Source organism: Ostrinia nubilalis, chromosome 25 (genome assembly GCF_963855985.1).
Source record: "Ostrinia nubilalis chromosome 25, ilOstNubi1.1, whole genome shotgun sequence".
Classification (NCBI taxonomy): Eukaryota; Metazoa; Arthropoda; class Insecta; order Lepidoptera; family Crambidae; genus Ostrinia; species Ostrinia nubilalis.
Window position 1 is genome coordinate 1,748,681 of NC_087112.1, and position 19,290 is coordinate 1,767,970.

At 39.4% G+C, this 19,290-nt stretch overlaps 1 protein-coding gene across 1 annotated transcript in view; it reads left to right on the top strand.

The window, feature by feature from the left end:
* LOC135084056 (paired box protein Pax-2a) overlaps positions 1–19,290 on the top strand; it is a 121,435-nt gene that overhangs the window by 101,816 nt on the left and 329 nt on the right. Inside the window, exons 6-12 of the mRNA XM_063978798.1 lie at positions 5,581–5,689; positions 6,312–6,480; positions 9,779–9,864; positions 11,053–11,206; positions 11,365–11,463; positions 11,999–12,166; positions 12,554–12,736. Coding sequence (XP_063834868.1) covers positions 5,581–5,689; positions 6,312–6,480; positions 9,779–9,864; positions 11,053–11,206; positions 11,365–11,463; positions 11,999–12,166; positions 12,554–12,736 — 968 coding nt within the window. The remainder of the gene's footprint in view (positions 1–5,580; positions 5,690–6,311; positions 6,481–9,778; positions 9,865–11,052; positions 11,207–11,364; positions 11,464–11,998; positions 12,167–12,553; positions 12,737–19,290) is intronic.

The following is a 19,290-nucleotide window of genomic DNA, read 5'->3' on the forward strand; positions in this document are numbered from 1 at the left end:
GAACAATGTATGGAGAACGAACATTGTCCTTTGGCATGCAGGTAGATATTACGACGTAGGCATCCGCTAAGAAAGGATTTTACGAAACTCCATCCCTAAGGGGGTAAAACGGGATCCACGCGTACGAAGTCGCGGGCGGCCGCTAGTACTTAATTAGCCTTTTAGTAAATTGTAGTCTCTTAAACTGAACTACATTCGCATAGAGGAGTATGGTGAAAATTTGTGCAACGGATCATAGAATTTATTATTAAACTCATAAAAACTCTATCTATTCCCTTCAATGTTTTTTATTATCATCCTCCGAAAAAAAACTTCACCATTTTTTTTAATTCAGAAACAAACTTAGTATAGTAACTTTTGGAAGTAGGCTGAACGATCTTCTTATTAGTTTAAATATATCCTACCTTCAATTTCCGGACGGATACGACCTGCAAGCTTTCAAGAAGAGAGCGTATCTTCACCTTAAAAGCCGGCAACGCACCTGTAACGCCCCTGGAACTGCGGGTGTCTATGGGCGACGGTAATCACTTACCATCAGGTGATCCGTATGCTCATCGTTTGCCTCCTGTCACATAAAAAAAAATCTCAAACTTTAATCCGCATTTTTATGTCCGCCCTTTTCTCACATTGCAATCATCGGGGGTCCCAGTTCTCAGTAACAAATTCTCAAAACAGTAGCATTGCAACTCAATCAAAATGCATTCAGCCCCTCTTCCGGGGGTCCATTATATGACAATGAAGCTTTATTGGCATCTATAAATAGTGAGGGTAGTTTAAATCGTATTACTAGTAATGGACTGGAGTTTTTTTAAGTGCACTGTGAAATTGAGACAAATCAAAGAAGAATGTCATAATAAAATGTACAGTTTTTGTTCGTAAAGGGATATTTATTTTCTTTCGTTGGTCAGTTAGTTCTGAAGGGATCTCATTGGTTGAAAATATGTAATTATTAAAAGTGAATTTTTCACCGATAACTTTTATTTGCGAGATTGACGACATTATTAAGTACTTATTTCTAATTAAAATTGAGATCAAAATTCTGATTAAATACATTTACCTACTTAAATTGTTGTACCAATACATAGATAGCATGTCACAGTAATTATAATGATTGTATTTATTGCACCTTTCTCCATAAGTATGAGTATGCATGCATAATACCTTGGTATGTTAGTATTAGAATGTTAAAAAATACTTTATAATGATAAGTTTTGAAAGTTATCTTTGCCTACCTATTTAAAAAAAACTCCAAACCTTGTAATTAGAAACTAACCAATTTGCATATCCCTTAACACTTTTCCAACAAACCAAATCCAAAATAATAATTCAAAGTTTGATTTACGATCGCAATTACATTTGAAAATTTGCCACAACGCAGTCAATTTGGCGGCCATCTTCCCAAGGTCGATTCACACCCCACGACACGCGGCCGGCACGCGTTCGGCGCGTGCGCATAACGCAACGGAACTCGGAGGAAGGAGGGTTGAGTGGCGAAAAGTTAAGAGCCATCATCTAGCTTAATAGCCAATGAATGCAGGATAAGGGTTCATTGGATTTTATTTAAGTTTCGATGCAATCGAAGGAGAGCGCTTGAGTTGATTTTGACACCTATCACGGGTGTAACTTAATATAATTATAAATAAAATAAGTGATTTTTCTAAATTTGTATTGATTCAAGTGTTTGAATTTATTTTTGAAATTCCATTCCTCATTTTATTACCAAGTGTTTTTTTATTTCTTGGTCGTAATTTATTTATTAAACAAACAGTTTTCATAACACAGATAAAAGCAGCAAGATTTCATGCTAAAATTAACCATTTGGATCAACAAGATTATGAGAATAAAGTTCTTTAAACCTAAGATGTCAGATGATATTGGATGAATAGGATCGACTTTATGACAAACTTTTGTCGGTCCCAGTGAGATAATATACGAAATACAAAGCATGACTTCAAAAATTGCAAAACCATCATCTTAAGTTTTTCATTTCATTGAGTCTCCAGTGTTAACCCTCAAGTTAACCCTGAGTCTCCAGTGCAAGAACACACCCTTTCTAATTTATCAGAGACTAACGCTATTCACAAACATTACTATGAGGTCTCACAGTGCGCGTTGACACACGAACCAATCACAGATTTGCTGCTTCACTTAAGCAAGCATCGCTTGTAAATACGGGCGTTATAATGATTTGAGCTCTAGAATAGATATAACAATATTTCACTTGTAACATAAAACTTTTTCATCGCCGAACCCCAAAAACAACCTTGACAAACCCGCAAAAGAGCCGACTCGGAAAACGTCAAGACATTTTTAATCGGGCCACTTAATTGAGGCTATATATCTGACTTCCCCATTTTGACATTTGGATTTTTGCCGCCGTCAGCCGAACTGAATAATTTGTCGGGGTAATTTTGCCGGGAGTCCCGTTTGAGGGGTAAATGTGTCAGCGCGCTTTTAAAGCCGTTACGATATATTTTTTTGGCTCGTTCTTTTCTGTTGTTCAAATTATAAAAATGGATATTGAGATTTTTGTGGGAGTAGGAAAGGAGAGAAAATCGTGACTTCTAAACAAGATTTGAGTAATAGAAATATTAATTGTGTTAAGTATACTACCTACACATATCAGGTCGAGGATGTTTCTCACTCTTTCATGCGACTCTTTTGCGCGGATTTTATTGAAACTTCTTCACAAAGCTACATTACTTATCGAAAATTATGAGGATAAACTTGGAAGCAAAATCTACTTAATAAACCTTTAATTATTTCGATTACATACAATATCATTCATATTATTATGGACTTGAACGTATTCTGATCTTATACGTAGTTGTGACAGAGGAGATAATATGTATGTGACAGTGTCGATTTTTTGGAACTTATTAACTACATGCGTGCTCCGTAACAGTGCGCGTTTTAGTTCAAGTCTCGAGCTAACAAATACGCGCTATTGCGAGCTTGCTCATAGCAGTTAATAGGTTTCCAAAAATCGACATGACGTCACAATTCTCCTTGGTCTCCCCTACTACTTAATAAGGTTAGCAAAAAATATATTCATTCAGTAATTTCAATATTTCGCTTAAATAACCACTGCTTGTATTCTTCCAAAAGGATACACAAAACTAAAAATTTAAGCACCCTAATAAATTTGACCAACAATAGAGCACTTGCATCTAGAATACAGCAGCATTACGATGAAACATGGCCGCTCTAGTGTTGTCGGATAATCTTCAGTGGGACGCCTCGTCCCAATTATAAGTATCTTTTACAAAAGCTAACTAAACAGTTTTACGTGGATAGTCTTGGGGAGATCTCCCTTAAAACATCATGAATTAAATAATAGTAATATACCATGAGTAATGAACTTCAAACTGACAACTAATCACAACTTAGTTTTGATCTAAACTTGGAAATGAAAGTGACATTATCATTTTGCCTACAGGTAGTGTTTACTTCTAACCCAATTTTTAAACTCATGGATATTTTAATATCTATGAATCATTGGATATTTTAAAAATTAACACATGAAAGACACTACCATCCTCCTTCTTTCTTCGTGCTATCATAACATTTGTTTTGAGACCAAAAAGTATTTAAGCGTAAACTTTATGTTACTTGATTTTATTTTAAAAAGAATGCTGTCCCACTTACCTAACTGTCCCTATAAAGAAACTACGCCTCCATCACTAGCCACAACCCTTGACAGGAAAGGGATACCATAACCTCGCTTTTTGCGTATTTGTTACGGGAATTTTGCATTTGGATGAATTTATTGGAAGGAACTCGTTTCGCCCATTTTTGGGTTACATTATTATGATATGATTTTAGGGCAATGAAGTTGTGTAATAGTTGTTTAAGGTTCATGAAATTTGCAATGTACGGCAGACTTTTGTCTCAGAAAAAAATTGTTGATTTTGGTTTAAGTAACTTCTGTGGTTAGTAGTGGGGCATGTTCTAAGTCCGCCTGGCTAGCTACCACTCTCATAAAACAATAATGTTGTGTTTCGGAAGTTGGCGTCAATCACTCAAAAAAACATGAGTATTAATTACAACGGTGTTGATAAACTATTCGTTTAGCTAACCAACATAAATCCACACAGCTTAAAATCCCAACAAATCTTCTTTCCAGCATCAATCTCTCTGACGAGTCCATTACAAACTTAATCCGACCTCTGATGGCTTCGCAAAACAATTTTTGCATACGTCAAGTGGCGGCACGATGACAATAACTCAGCGACGCCATTATCCATCATGGCGGAATGAACTGTCAACGGAAAGCGCGCGCAACAAAATGTGGTGGCGGGAAAACAGAAGTTTAATTATGAGGACTGTCGATGCTGCATCAACTTTGTATTTCGGATTTATTCAGGTTGTAGACAAGATATTTTTAAGTTTAGATGACATTTTATCTGTGATCACGTGAAATCGTTTGATTTATCGAATATACTCATCAACTTAAATCTGTCCTTTTCCTACGTTTTATAGGTTGTATAAAGTAAACACAGCATATTTTCTTTCATAGAAATGAGATACTCAATCATGCTTTGGCTGTTTGGTATTTTTTTACCATTAACACCTTTTGAGAGAGAAGGCCATATTATAAATGATTTGCGTGTCAAAAATATGAAGCGTGTGAGCATTTTTTTGATTCTTCAATAACTTTGGTTGAAAGGAATCTAATATTTTAAGCTACCAGAGGCCTTTAATGTCATAAAAATCTTCTAATGTCATTGACTTGCCCCAAAAACTCTCCAATCTTGCAATTTTTGGACTTCATTTTCCCTCAACCTAACCTCAAAGACCATAAAGCCGACCGCACGCGTGCGACTTTTTACCCCGCACAATACGTCGGAAGCGTTACAAATCGCGACCACCGCTGCTTATATTGAGAAAGGATGTCGCGGCGCGTGCCGCTGATCTATGACGCTATTTGCAAGCGGTCGCGACTTTTTGCAAGTGTGCGGCATTTTTTTCTAATGGAATAGTCGTGTCATCGGTTTTAATTGGAGCCTCTATATTCATAATAATTATGGTTTTATATCGATCATAAATGTGCAATTTTCAAAATTGTTTGCATAATAGCTGTGCGAAGCAGTTGCTGTTGTTGATTCTTGCCTAACATTAGTCATAGAGTCAAAAAGCCGCGCTCTATCAAATCGATAGTAAGACCACCTACCTCTAAATCTAAGATCCCGGGTTCAATTTCCAATGGGAGCCAACTCTATTCATTTGGTTAGTGGTAGGACTTTTTCTAAGTCCACCACTATTTTATCTAAGCCTATCACAAAAACAAGAATTATTTTATTTTATTTATTTGGTTCACCAACAGTTAATTACACCAATACAATTGTATAAATCTTAACAAGAATAGGTACATGTTCAATGTATTATCAAAGCATCGACGTTAAAATATCCAGATCCTCTATGGTTGACGATTCTAGGTGAGGCTCACTTCCACCTTCAGCCTGATCATTACTATCGGCTGCCTCAAAGTCTATAGTTTGCAGGGTGTCTTAACCCCGTTACATCTATGCTTGTGTTTCTCCTACGGACATTGCGTTAAGAATATTCCCTTGCCACCAGGATCGTTCGCAACAAGGCGGCGGAGAAGGCGAAGCACGCGCATCATCAGCAGCAGCAGCAGCAGCAGCAGGAGCAGGAGATCAGCTCGGCGCAGGGCAGCGTTGTTTCTGTGAGTACAACTTGCAAGGTACTTACTGTAGTCACAGGATATAAAACAGCGCCCCCCAAAAGATATTATACTACCTGATGGATACCCGGGACTGCTCAACCTTCACTGGTTGGGTTTCATTGGAGGCCAAGCCGTAGATCCTGGCTATACAGTAGTCACAGTAGTGGGAATGTTGGTGTAATAAGTCGCTGTACTTAATTAGATGCAGGACTTGGAGGTGTACTGTAAAAATAGTGCCGATGGCAATAGATCAATACTGGTCACAGTGATACTAGGACTCCACTGATATAGCACAGCGATTCAACAAAAATAATGGTAGGTACAGTCGACAATACATATTTCTTGAAAAGAGCTCGAGTTGTAATAACATAAGATGCACAGACGATTGACGATAGCTTGATGTGCTATCAGTGCTATCGTCAATCGTTTAAATCTCTAAATCGTCGTTAAAACTCCAGGCAACATTTATTTATTTATTTCTCACACAGTATTCCTGGTAGAAGTCTTGGAATGTACTTATTGAGATCAAATACGGAAAATATCTAAATGAGGGATCGCCATCATGAAGTCACATAATATGTGGTAAAACTTAGATAGCATACTAATTGATTTATTCTCCCAGGTAATAACCCACGCGGGCAACGCGCCCGGCACCACCGCCGTGCTCTCCCCAAGCGCGGAGCAGCACGTGCCAAACACCGGCAGCTACAGCATCAACGGCATCCTCGGCATCGAGCAGGTGGACGCGCTGCACGGCGCCGGCCTCAAGCGGAAGCGGCACGAGGACCAAGGTACGTGGATAATAAGGCTAGAGAGACTTCCAAAGACGATGACAATGTGTGCAAAAAGAAGGGACAGCTCCTCAACGACATCACTGATCTAAAGAAGTGGAAGCATAGGGTGATCAAGGTTATTCTACAAGGGCACCATCAGCTGAAGGAAGAATAATAGAAGAAGAACTCTTTATTCCTTACCAGCCATAATATTGCAGAGAAAACCTTGATCCAAAGATCCAGGTAGCTCTATAACAACACCACTGTCTGCAGAACAAGAGGTATGAAGACCAAAGAAGGAGAGGTGAGGCATGGAGGCTACAGATGAAGCGACACGAGGGCCAAGATAGGGGGTTGGAGGACTGGGAGTAAGATCTAGGTCATGGAATTCTAACTGGCTTGAAGAGCAATGGCATGTAGACCAAGGTATGCAGGTTTAAAAGCATGAAGTTTGGATCAAGGCTGCCCTCCACAACGGCTCTGCATTGTCTTCCCTGAGTAAAAGATAAAGAAAAAACCTGAAAAAAACAACTTCTTTTTGTTTTTTAGTAGTGTCAAGCATTAATAATGGTATTTTGTTATAATTTTGTTTTGTCAATGTTCTAGAGTATTGTCAGCTATACATTTAGGAAGTGCTTCTAAACCATTTTGCTCATAATTCATCCCAATTTTCCAGTGCTCCAAAATCCTTTAACCTAATTGATCAGACCATAAAATTTAACTAACTTTCGAGATACTCGGAAAACTGTGAAACGCGCCCCCCGGGGGCACTTTATCCAATAAAGTCTTAGAAGAAAACTTGTAAGTAATGTTAGTAGAGAACATACTAGCAGGCCCCCGTTGAGCGCGGAATGAGGAGCGATAGGGATGTGCAAGTTATCGATGTTTGACTTCCCATATCGATACCTGGGAAAAAGTAAAGTATATTTTACAAGCCTCTGACTGATGCCGAATAATATTGATACTGATTAATACCGATTTATTGACTGATACCGATTAATAGATTTAAAGACAAATAAATAAACAGTTTTTAATCAATTTTATATTTAATGGCCTAGATTTATCTAAGTACCCATCACTAGCACTCGCCACTTAAAATGACAATATCTATCTGTATGCGTGTTGAGTGTTCTAATTGATGTTATTAGATTAAAAGAGAAGACATTGGCCTTTGCTAGTTAAATTAGCAGTTTGCATGTCATTGTACGTTTTTAAAATAAATATGTTTATTACACTGAAATATTTACTGAAATTAGATTATAAAATTAAGTAAGAAATAAAACTGGAAGTGCTAGTTTCCTTTTTTCTTTACTGTACTTGTAAATCGTCGATAAAACCACAAGATATCGATATAATTACCGACCTTTTCACATCCCTTTCAGTCCTGTTCAACCCGCGGAACCAGAGAGATTTACTGTGCTATTAAATTAACTGCAATCGCTAAGAAGTTATTATTATAACTTCCAACCGATGACTTTTTAATGATGTTGGTTGAATTTGGGGCTTTAGGAAGTGATTTTGAGAAGGCTAAAGTATTTTTCTTATGAGAAGAAAAATTTCAGAATTTTAAAAAGCTTTTCATGCCATGTGGTATTTGTTTGTGATGGTGAAAAATGATTTCCATTTAGTAACTGGTATTATTTATAGGTCTGACTAATTTATGTACTAGATGTATAGTTTGAGAATTTAAAAAATCTAGGTTGCAAAATCAGCTCAATTGAAACACTGAAAAACTCGAACTTTATTTATTTAAACTTTTGCACATACATACAATGCACTGTGGCGGACTTAATGCCGGATGGCATTCTCTACTAGTCAACCACGGGTCATGCAGAGAAAGGCGGTGCAAAAAATTTACTACATCAAAATAGTAGTAGAGACCTGCAGTTTAATATTTTGCAAGTCGTCTTAACTTGTAGTTTGCGTACATATTTGTTACTGTGTCTAAAGGACGGTGACCTTTTGCGATTTAGCGTAGCCTTGATAGTCAGACCTAACTATGGCCAGAAAGTCTGTAAAAATGTATTTTATATAGATACGGATGGATAATGTATGATAGGATTTTTTATAGGACAGGAGGCAAACGAAAGAAGGTTTACGGGGTATAAGATTTACGCCCGTATTCGCAAACGATGCTTGCTTATGTGAAGCAGCAAATCGAACGCACAGCGTTGAATAGAGCTCTGTGATTGATTCGTGTCTAGGGTTTCTGATTTCTCGACCTATTTTTTTTCTCGAGTTTCGGGAATTCTCGAGGCCAAAGTCTCGAGTTTTCTCGGGTCTCGAGTCTTTTTATTAAAACTGTTGAAATCGGCTGAAATTTATTAAAAACACTGGTTTTTTAATCTAATATACATACTTTTATTGCACAACAATCAATATTAGAATTTAGTACCGCTTATTGGGTAAGGAAAGAAAAAAAAAATCTTTCATAATTAATATTAACTAATAACTAACTACTTAGTAATTAACGAAAGGAACAAAACTCATAAAGTCGCGTGTAATTTAAGCAAAGGATAAATAACAATAAAAATCTGGAGCTACAATTGAATCACTTGTTTTCCAAAGAATACGAGTCCAAATTAATAGCAAAATTACACAAACAAACAAATCAACAAACAAATCTTTTTAATAAATTTTTAAATTTCTTAAAGATAACGACTTGAATAAACGTATTTATTACCTAACTTAACAGACAGTTAACATATTTTTAAATCTTTAAATCAGTCTGTTAAACAAACATAATAAATAGCATACCCATAGGTGAAACTGGTGAACATTATTAGTTTCGATTGAGATCATTACTTGCAAATCAAATCAGTTATAAAAGGAAAAACTGGGCCAGTCTAAAAGCAATGTTAACCTATTAAATAATAAAAAAACTTACTTTTGTCTAAGAAAATAGGCTTTCAAGAATATTAAAAAGCTTCAAAATCGAAACTCGTGTCTCATCCTGTGCGTCCACGCGCACTGTGAGACCTCATAGTAATGTTTGTGAATACGGGCGTTAGACTCTCTCGATCCAAGAAGGATAAGTAAGTTCTGGGCTCTATACTTGGGTGGATTTTCATCCTTAAAACTGAAACGTATCCTTTATGTATGTCTTCACCACCTTATCCTGCGCCTAGTCTATGAATTTGAATATAAATTATTTAAAAATATCTCCAGCTCAGGATGTGCATCATGATAAAATCATATCGACGATGTATGGGCTTATCGTGGAAAACTGATAAAATTTTGTCGTGGCTGGCATCCTACTAGGTGTGTTGTATGTATTTCATGATAGAGCTATTTTAAAGGGATTTTTTTGTTTCAGACGAGAACCGAGACTTCAACAACCATTCGGAAGACGACGTCAAAAGACAGCGGAGTCATTACAATGGCGACCAAATATACTCTAATGTGAGTAAAAGCGGACTTCAAAGGCATGAACACTATGTTCTTAAAGATATTCTAATCAAATACTTAGGTACAACGGTTTCGCTTGTGCAAACACATTCTCACTAACATGAGCTAATTTGGAAGAAAATTGTCACATAATTTTACACTTTGGAAAAAATCATACGCCTACTAAGTACTGTCATCAACACATAAGATTTTACACCTTAATATTGTCCACACCAAGAGTCACTGAATTAAGCTGTGGGTAGAAGTACAAATAAAGTAAAATGTTAGTAAGCCTTTCCTATTGACTAGGGAACCCAACGGAAGTAATTAAATTGATCTGAATTGCAAGATCATTGCAATAACTACAAGATGCATGGTTCATGAAATACTTTTTCATACAACATTTTCTCGTACAACTATTCGCAAAGTCGCTATTTGTTAACTTTATATCTCGTTGCGTTAATTTCGGTTTAATCATGGCGGCCGGAAGCGCGCGTCCCGCCATTTGTCTTCGCAAGATGGCGGCCAGTTTACGCGCCAATTCGCGCCAGATTACAGCTGGTCTCGATTAACGGTCGTTACTATCTCCTGTTAATTAGGGATTCGTTTTGCCTTTAGTTTGTTAGTTCTGATTCATTTTGTGGTACACGCAGTCAAAAACGATTACTGTGTCAATTTCAAATGACTTTATAATTAAACATGTAGTAAAATGTTATTTACGCCAGTATTCACAAACATTACTATGAGGTGTCACAGTGCGCGTGGATGCACAGGGTGACACACGAACCAATCACAAAGCTCTATTCAACGCTCTGCGTTCGATTTGCTGCTTCACTTAAAGAAAGCATCGTTTGTGAATACGGGTGTTAGTTTTTTATGTAATGTACCAAGAAAAACTGTGGGGTTAAGCCAAGTCCTACGTGCTACGTTAAGTTAAAACGAATTAATTACTTCTTCTACAAGATTTTATTTGATTAAATTCTGAATTGATAAACATAAAAATGCTTGTCGCGACTGTGCGACGGGCGCCCGCAGTGAATGTGTGAGCGCGACAGCATCATAATTACGCGCGAGCGATAAGAATGGGTAGCTTGGTGTCATTGGACAAAATTCTACGTGCTCGCAGACCAGACTATAGTTGTTTGTGTTCATTAGTTTACCGATTAAAGGTACAGCCTTATTAAATAATGTATTTTTCACCAGCAGTTATGGTCGTCATCGAAATGGAGCCTCAAGGACGAGTACAAGCTGCTATCCGAGCTGGGCGGCGCGGCGGGCGGCACGACCGGCTACTACGGCGAGCTGTTCGACGCGCCCTATGAGCACGCAGCCCACCCACACTACACGCCGCACTCCGGTAAGTAGCGTCTATACTAGCGCAAATTGGAGCCCCCAGGATGAGTACAAGCTCAGTAGTGTAACTGGCGCGACTTACTAAGACGCGCCCCCATTCGGACTACACGCCGCGCTCCGGTAAGTAGCGTCTATACTAACGCGTAATAACGTCCTTACTAGCGCTCGTTGGAGCCCCCAAGACGAGTACAAGCTCAGAAGCGGGACTAGTTACTACATATTACAAGCACGCCGCCCACCCGCACTATACGCCGCACTCCGGTAAGTAGCGTCTATACTAGCTCACTTACTGGCACAATAGCAACACTAGCGTGCTTGCTAGCGCCCATACTAGCGCTTATTAGAGACCCCAGGACGATTACAAGCTCAGTAGCGGGACTAGTTATTACATATTACGAGCATGCCGCCCACCCGCACTATACGCCGCACTCCGGTAAGTACTAGAATGCATACTATTCTAGCGCACTTAATAACGTCCATACTAGCGCTCTCTGGAGCCCCCAAGGCGAGTAAAAGCGTAACTGGCGCGACTTACTACGACGCGCCGCCCACCCGCACTCCGGTACGTACCAAGGTATGCATTGCATACTATACTAGCGCACATAATAGCGTCCATACTAGCGCTCATTAGAGTCTCAAGCCTCAGTAGCGCGACTGCCTATGACGCGACGCCCATCCGCACTAGACTCCGATAAGTAGCGTCTTTACTAGCGCTCATTAGAGCCCATAGCACAAATCAATAATGCCATTGGCTACTACTCAATGCGAGCATGACGCTCACGCGCACTACTACTAGCTAGGTACTATACTAGCGTCCTTACTAGCGCTCGTTGGAGCCTCAAGGACGAGTACAAGCTGCTATCCGAGCTGGGCGGCGCGGCGGGCGGCGCGACCGGCTACTACGGCGAGCTGTTCGACGCGCCCTACGAGCACGCCGCCCACCCGCACTACACGCCGCACTCCGGTAAGTAGCGTCTATACTAGCTCACTTACTAGCACAATAGCAACACTAGCGCGCTTACTAGCGTTGGACCCCCCCAAGGCGAGTAAAAGCGTGATTGGCGCGATTGTCTACGACGCGCCGCCCACCCGCACTCCAGTACGTACCAAGGTATGCATTCTAAGTACTAGAATGCATACTATACTAGCGCATATAATAGCGTCCATACTAGCGCTCATTAGAGTCTCAAGCCTCAGTAGCGCGACTGCCTATGACGCGACGCCCATCCGTACTAGACTCCGATAAGTAGCGTCTTTACTAGCGCTCATTACAGCTTCCAGGACGAAAACAAGTTCAATAGCGCGACTGGCTACTACTTACCTGCACTACACGCTGCAATATGGTGTGTAGGGTCTATACTAGCGCGTACTAGCGACACTAGCGTACATACTAGCGCTCGTTGGAGCCTCAAGGACGAGTACAAGCTGCTATCCGAGCTGGGCGGCGCGGCGGGCGGCGCGACCGGCTACTACGGCGAGCTGTTCGACGCGCCCTACGAGCACGCCGCCCACCCGCACTACACGCCGCACTCCGGTGAGTAGCGTCTATACTAGCGCGTACTAGCGTCCATACTAGCGCTCGTTGGAGCCCCCAAGACGAGTACAAGCTCAGAAGCGGGACTGGTTACTACATAATACGAGCACGCCGCCCACCCGCACTACACGCCGCGCTCCGGTAAGTAGCGTCTATACTAACGCGTAATAACGTCCTTACTAGCGCTCGTTGGAGCCCCCAAGACGAGTACAAGCTCAGAAGCGGGACTAGTTACTACATAATACGAGCACGCCGCCCACCCGCACTATACGCCGCACTCCGGTAAGTAGCGTCTATACTAGCTCACTTACTGGCACAATAGCAACACTAGCGCGCTTACTAGCGCTTATTAGAGACCCCAGGACGATTACAAGCTCAGTAGCGGGACTAGTTATTACATATTACGAGCATGCCACCCACCCGCATTATACGCCGCACTCCGGTAAGTACTAGAACGCATACTGTACTAGCGCACGTACTATCGTCCTTACTAGCGCTCATTGGAGCCCCCAGTATGAGTACTAGCTCAGTAGCGCAACTGTCTAAGACGCGCCGCCCACCCGCACTATACGCCGCACTCCGGTAAGTACTAGCGCACATATTATTATTAGTGTATATTCCAGGGTCCATACTGTACTAGTGCGCACGTCCCCTATACGCCTGCACGCCGCAGTCTGGTATGCAGCGTCTATACTAACGCTCATTAGAGTTCCCAAGAGAAATCAATAGTGCGACTGGCTACCTTACTGCAAACACGCTGTCAACCCGCACTATACGCCGCACTCCGGTAAGTACTAGCGCATATACTAGCGCCTGTCATTGCGTATACTAGCGCTCATTAGAGCACCTAGGATGTATCTGCGTGCTTGTAGTAAGCAGTAGCCAGTCAATGAGACTATATGCCATACTGTAGTATAGTGCATACTATACTAGCACAATAGCAACACTAGCGTGATTTCTAGCGCTCATACGATCATTGGAGCCCCCAAGACGAGTACAAGCGTGACGGCGCGACTTACTACGACGCGCCAGTCACCCTACTATACGCCGCACTCCACTAAGTAGCGTCCGGTCCGTCTATCTATAGTAATGCGTACTAGCGTCCGTGCTAGCGCTGAAGCGTGCTAGTGTAGGCTTGAATCAACCATTCCGTACTTCGGGGACATTGTTGTATTCAACGAGTATCCTTTAGTGTAAGTAAATTTAACCAATATCTAGCGCGAAATATTACTTGTACATTATTTTTATAATCCAATATTACGAGTATGTATGACAAAGCAAGTTTACTAAACTTAACACCGACCAGTCAAGACTAGTAACTGTCGCGTGACCGATACTAACAACCAGTTACGTACACCCCACTTAACATTTCTGCAGCCAACTTAACGGGGGGTTAACAAATAACTAATACAAATAACAGTTTTAAAATGATAGCCATCCTCGACAGGCGACCGCCCACTTCCTCTGAATCGTGACTTTATAGTAACGGATATAAGAAGCTGTTGTTGCACAATTGTCACTATATTTTTATCGCTACTGCATTGTTTTAAGGCCCTAATGAAAAAGAGTTACTGGTTTTGCGGGTTAAATGGTTAAATCAATACGGTAGTGTTAATTTGTAATTGTACAGTATTTTGGAGTTCTGGAACTTTTCTGAAAAACCATTATTGTATAAGTAACCGGATTAAAGTTTCTGTATAGCGTCTGTGGCGTGATGTTGATGTCAAATTAACTACTCCTATTACTAGTACATTATTTAATAAAAGTCGTTTTCTAAAACTTGTCTTGTCTCAAGAGATTCAAACTGATAACTTTTGTAGTCGCACCAGACAATTCACAAAAATTCAAATTCAGCTTGTCACAGATTGTTATAAATTCTAACTTATTGAAAGTTTAATCAAAACCCGTTCAGCAGTTTTTGCGTGAAAGAGTGACAAACATACATCTTCACAAAATTTCTTTATTATTAGTAAGACACTATTAGATTCGTAAAAAAAACTCTCCCAAACCATACGGAACACGCATCCCAAGCGGCTCTATCTTCACCTCCAAGTGACTATGGTTTTCCATAACCACCATCACCACACCATCATTAGTCACGCCCTGAAACGCTGCGGTGTCGCGACTCGCGGTGTTCTATGGCATTCTGATGGTCTAACTGTTTTTGGATGCCTTCGTTGACACTGTGGTGTTTTAGAGTCTGTGGTTACTTATTGTTTATTATTTTTAACCGACTTAAAAAGGAAGAGGTTCTACATTCCTCTTTGTTTGCTTTTATGTGGAAAAATGCGTCTTACGAAATTAGACATTAAATGCACGTGCTTTTAGATCCATTTTGGCATGGTTTCGGCAAAACTTATTACTAATATTTGGCTTTTTACTAAACTTGTCACTAAACGAGCTCCTTCACCTTTTTTTTCACTAAAAACGTTATGAAGTATTTTACATACAAAAAGTTCTAAAATAACTTACCACCTTATGAATTTTAATGAAATGTTAGATAAGCTGAAAATGTAACTTTAATTATTTAATCCGTCTCTAACACCCGTATTCACAAACATTACTATGAGGTCTCACAGTGCGCGTAGACGCACAGGGGTCACACACGAACCAATTACAGAGCTCTATTCAAAGCTGTGCTTTCGATTTGCTGCTTCATTTAAGCAAGCATCGTTTGTGAATACGGGGGTAACTCGTTACTCGATGAAAAAAGCAACAGTCAAAATACACACATAAGTTTGAAAACTGCTTTAAATTCCATAAAATCCTCAATCGCCAGGACCTAAATGAAAATCGTTTTTTCCCCTCGAAATAAACTGTTCGCCCACAGCATCAGTTGGCCGATTGGCGCGCCTGACCGACACATTTGTTTACCGTCCTCCATTCGTTTGCTAGATTAGTTTTTTGGGCGTTCAGGGTAATGAATAAATCCTTTTTTATGTTTTCAACTTTAAAAAATAACACTGGCTAAATTAGCATTCAAATTCTATAATAGCCTGCTTTGTTAGCACTTTGTATCGCTGTATGAATTCTCAATGAATAAATGAATAGTGTAGATCTTTATCTAAGTTATGTGCGTATAACCTTGTCCCAATTCCGTTTGCCCCACCACCACTTCGGGACAACATGTAGGACTACATTTCACTATTCCGATTTAGTTATGATAGTTTATGATATTACGTAGTCATCGTACATTGATTGTTTCTTCACGAACTAAAATGTGAATGAGTTCACGATTCAGCAGTTTTGGGTTAAATTTCAAGAGATAAAATATGTGCTACCTATACATAGTGAAAAGTCACTTCGTAATATACAATTGGGAACTACAGCATAGTTGTAAAAACTACGTACTTATCTACTTTATTAAGACAACATTTCTAAGTTATTTATACCTATTAGGTGAATTAATGTAAATCTTATGGGAAATCAAGTTCTTTAAGCATAATTATTACCCATCTAGTTAGTATAGATGTCCAAATTACTGACGGCAAGATAAACACCTCTAAAAACTCACTAACACTAGTCTCAATAACAGATCCGATCCATTCTCATTTGCAAACCAACGTTCCCATGTATAGCAAACAAAAAACGGATAACTATAGTGATTGCCGCAGTTATTATTGGTACACCGCGCTTGCGGTCTGGGAATCCGGATCGATATCATATTTTTGTTACGTTTTGTATGTGTTGTATCAAAAATGACATCATTACAATGTATCTTTTTTCATACATTAACCCTGCGTTGCATCTACTGCTTACTTTAACTATATAAAACGTCATAAGTCTGTTAAAATCCATACAAAAACACCAGTTATAGTTTTAGTTACGGTTAAAATTAAGGTGGTGCAACTAAACTATTGCCTTCGAATTTGTCTAAATCTTTAGACATGATCCAAAACATGCAGAGCTAGGTAGTTGTTGCAATTAAAGAAGGTGAGTGAGCTTTACATGACTTTTCTGATACGCTAAAACATTCGACAACTTATTCACAGATGTATAACTCAAGTTGTTGTACGTCAAGTTCAAGTAGCTCAAAGCGTTCTGTGTGGTGGCTCGCTACTGTTCGTTTTTATAAAGTTTTGATAGACAAAATTGCACTATTGTTATGTGCATGTGTACATTGTACACGTACACACACAAGTAAAGCTCACTCGCCTTCGTGAGTTGCAAGAAATCTTAATTTTATGAACATTTTTGTATGAGCTACGAAATAGTACATAAAAAATTAATAAATAGACAAAAAAGACATGATAGTGATAAGTTTTCTGCCACCTCTAGACTGTTATTAAAGAGCTAATAGTTATCCAACCTTGTTCGCCTCTTCTAACAAATCCATTCACACCATAACAAGTAATGAATGAAACGCAGCCGAGAATCGAACCCTGACCACATCCTCCTGTGAATGGAGCGCCGCCACCCGTCTCAGTAACACGAGATGCGCCTGCGCAGCCACACGATGTGACCACACGTCTGGTTTTATAGGAATTTGGCTATGAAAGGAAGAAATAAGAAAGAAAACCTTTAACATTAAATAACACAGTTTAAAAATATAAGTAGGTAGGTAGTACTATAAGTTGTCAGAACTAAAATGGCAACCGCTCAGTATGTGTCACTGTATTTAAAGATAAAGACGACCATATTATTTTATTTAACCTTTAACCGACGACGTGATTTTTTTGTCACGCCGTCTGCGACGTGCGGTCTGTGGGACCGCTATACTGTTTACTCAAAAAGTAATCATGTTTTGTATAAAAGTATATTGATTTTATATTTTTTGAGAACATTATAGTATTACAAATAAACATACGTATAATTTGTGAGGAATCAATGTAAATTATTTATTTAAATATGGCTAAAACGTTTTTGACGCTTAATTTCATTAAAATAACACTAGACCTCAATAATACCTATATAACTTGTAAATTTTAATCAAAGCAAGAAAAATTATAATAATAATAATAATATAGTGAACATAATGAATAAAATAAAAATAAATGACACGTACATTACATGCACAAAAAAAAATTTGACGTAGGGTAAACATTAGGCACAATCAAGACATTTTTTTTTACCGCATTCCAAGCATTTCCGGTATACATAGGTAACACCTGTAAGATAATTTCGTTTTCAATTTAGGTGGACTAAAATGTACGTCTTTTTTGCAGCTGGTACAATGACATCAGGCTGATTTGGCATGTCAGAACCTAGAATACATGTCACTGTTTGCTTTACCACCCGTTTCGGGGTATTTTTTTACAGACTACCATATTTTACATAATATTATGTCCAAATATCAATAATATCATTAGGAAATGTCTTTTCCTAGGTTGTGGTGGCCCAGGATCCATATTTTTTACGAAAAATGAGTCGTCTAAAACAAAAACGCAAGTTTTAGTATGGTACAAAAATGTCACGTAGTCTGCGACGTGCGGTCCCACAGACCGCTGTTGAACTTTAAATCGAATTATCTTATTAAAACTGCCCTCATCGATGTAACCACTACCTGTAATGGCGTTTGGGCAACTAAACTCGAAGGTACTGAGACGCTCGGGACATGGGAGTAAGTAGAACATTGCAATCCAGAAATTTCAAAAACCGGAGCGGTCTGTGAGACCGCACGTCGTCGGTTAAAGGTTAAACTTTATTGCACCCAGAAAGTACTCGTTATCATGTAAAATTTTGCCTAGATCAAACTATTGGTTCCCACACTGTGAAAAAGTTATTAGATCCCATGTAAAGCCAAGCTTCCAACTCTACTCGCCTTGACTTCACAAACTACATCTTAGCTAAAAATGTGGCGTTACTAAAAACTATTGCATTGTAGGTAATTGTTAATAAATAAATAATGTTTATTTAAAATTAATTTCAAATCTCAATTAACAAAAACACTAACAAACACAAGTCCTATTTTGTCCCACAAATTACGTACAGTATGCTCACCCTACCCATCCCACCTGGGACTAGATCCCATTGTCTACCAGTTCGGCGGGCATCGACACCACGTCCATTATTTTGCGGTTTGCTCGCACAAAAGGTCGCTTCAATTGTTGTTTAAATTTTATACTCGTTACAAGTATTATCTTATTGTACAAGGTGTACGAGTTACAAGTTTGTACAAAAGTAGCTTTTAAAACAAAGTTTAGTGTAATGCTTCAACCACACCAACGCGTGCAGATCGCCATCGCCGGCGCGATCACGGCGCGATCATAGGGAAATGACAGGGCGCGCGAACTATCTTGAGTCGCATGATCTGTCATTGGCCTTTGATCGCGCCGGCGATGGCGATCTGCAAGCGTTGGTGTGGTTGAAGCTGGTTTCATAATAAGACAATTTTATGACTCAATCGCACATAAAGCTGTAACGTGCACGGAATCTTGTTTCTTATGCAGATTTCAGTCTGCAATCCATACTCACATCATACATCCATACTCACAAACATTCACATTAATATTACAAATAGGGAGTAGGATTATCCTATAGGTAGAGGCTGACAATGGTGACTGGGTTCAACACCAGCCGGTATGTCGGTATGTTATGCAGAAGTGATGATAGGT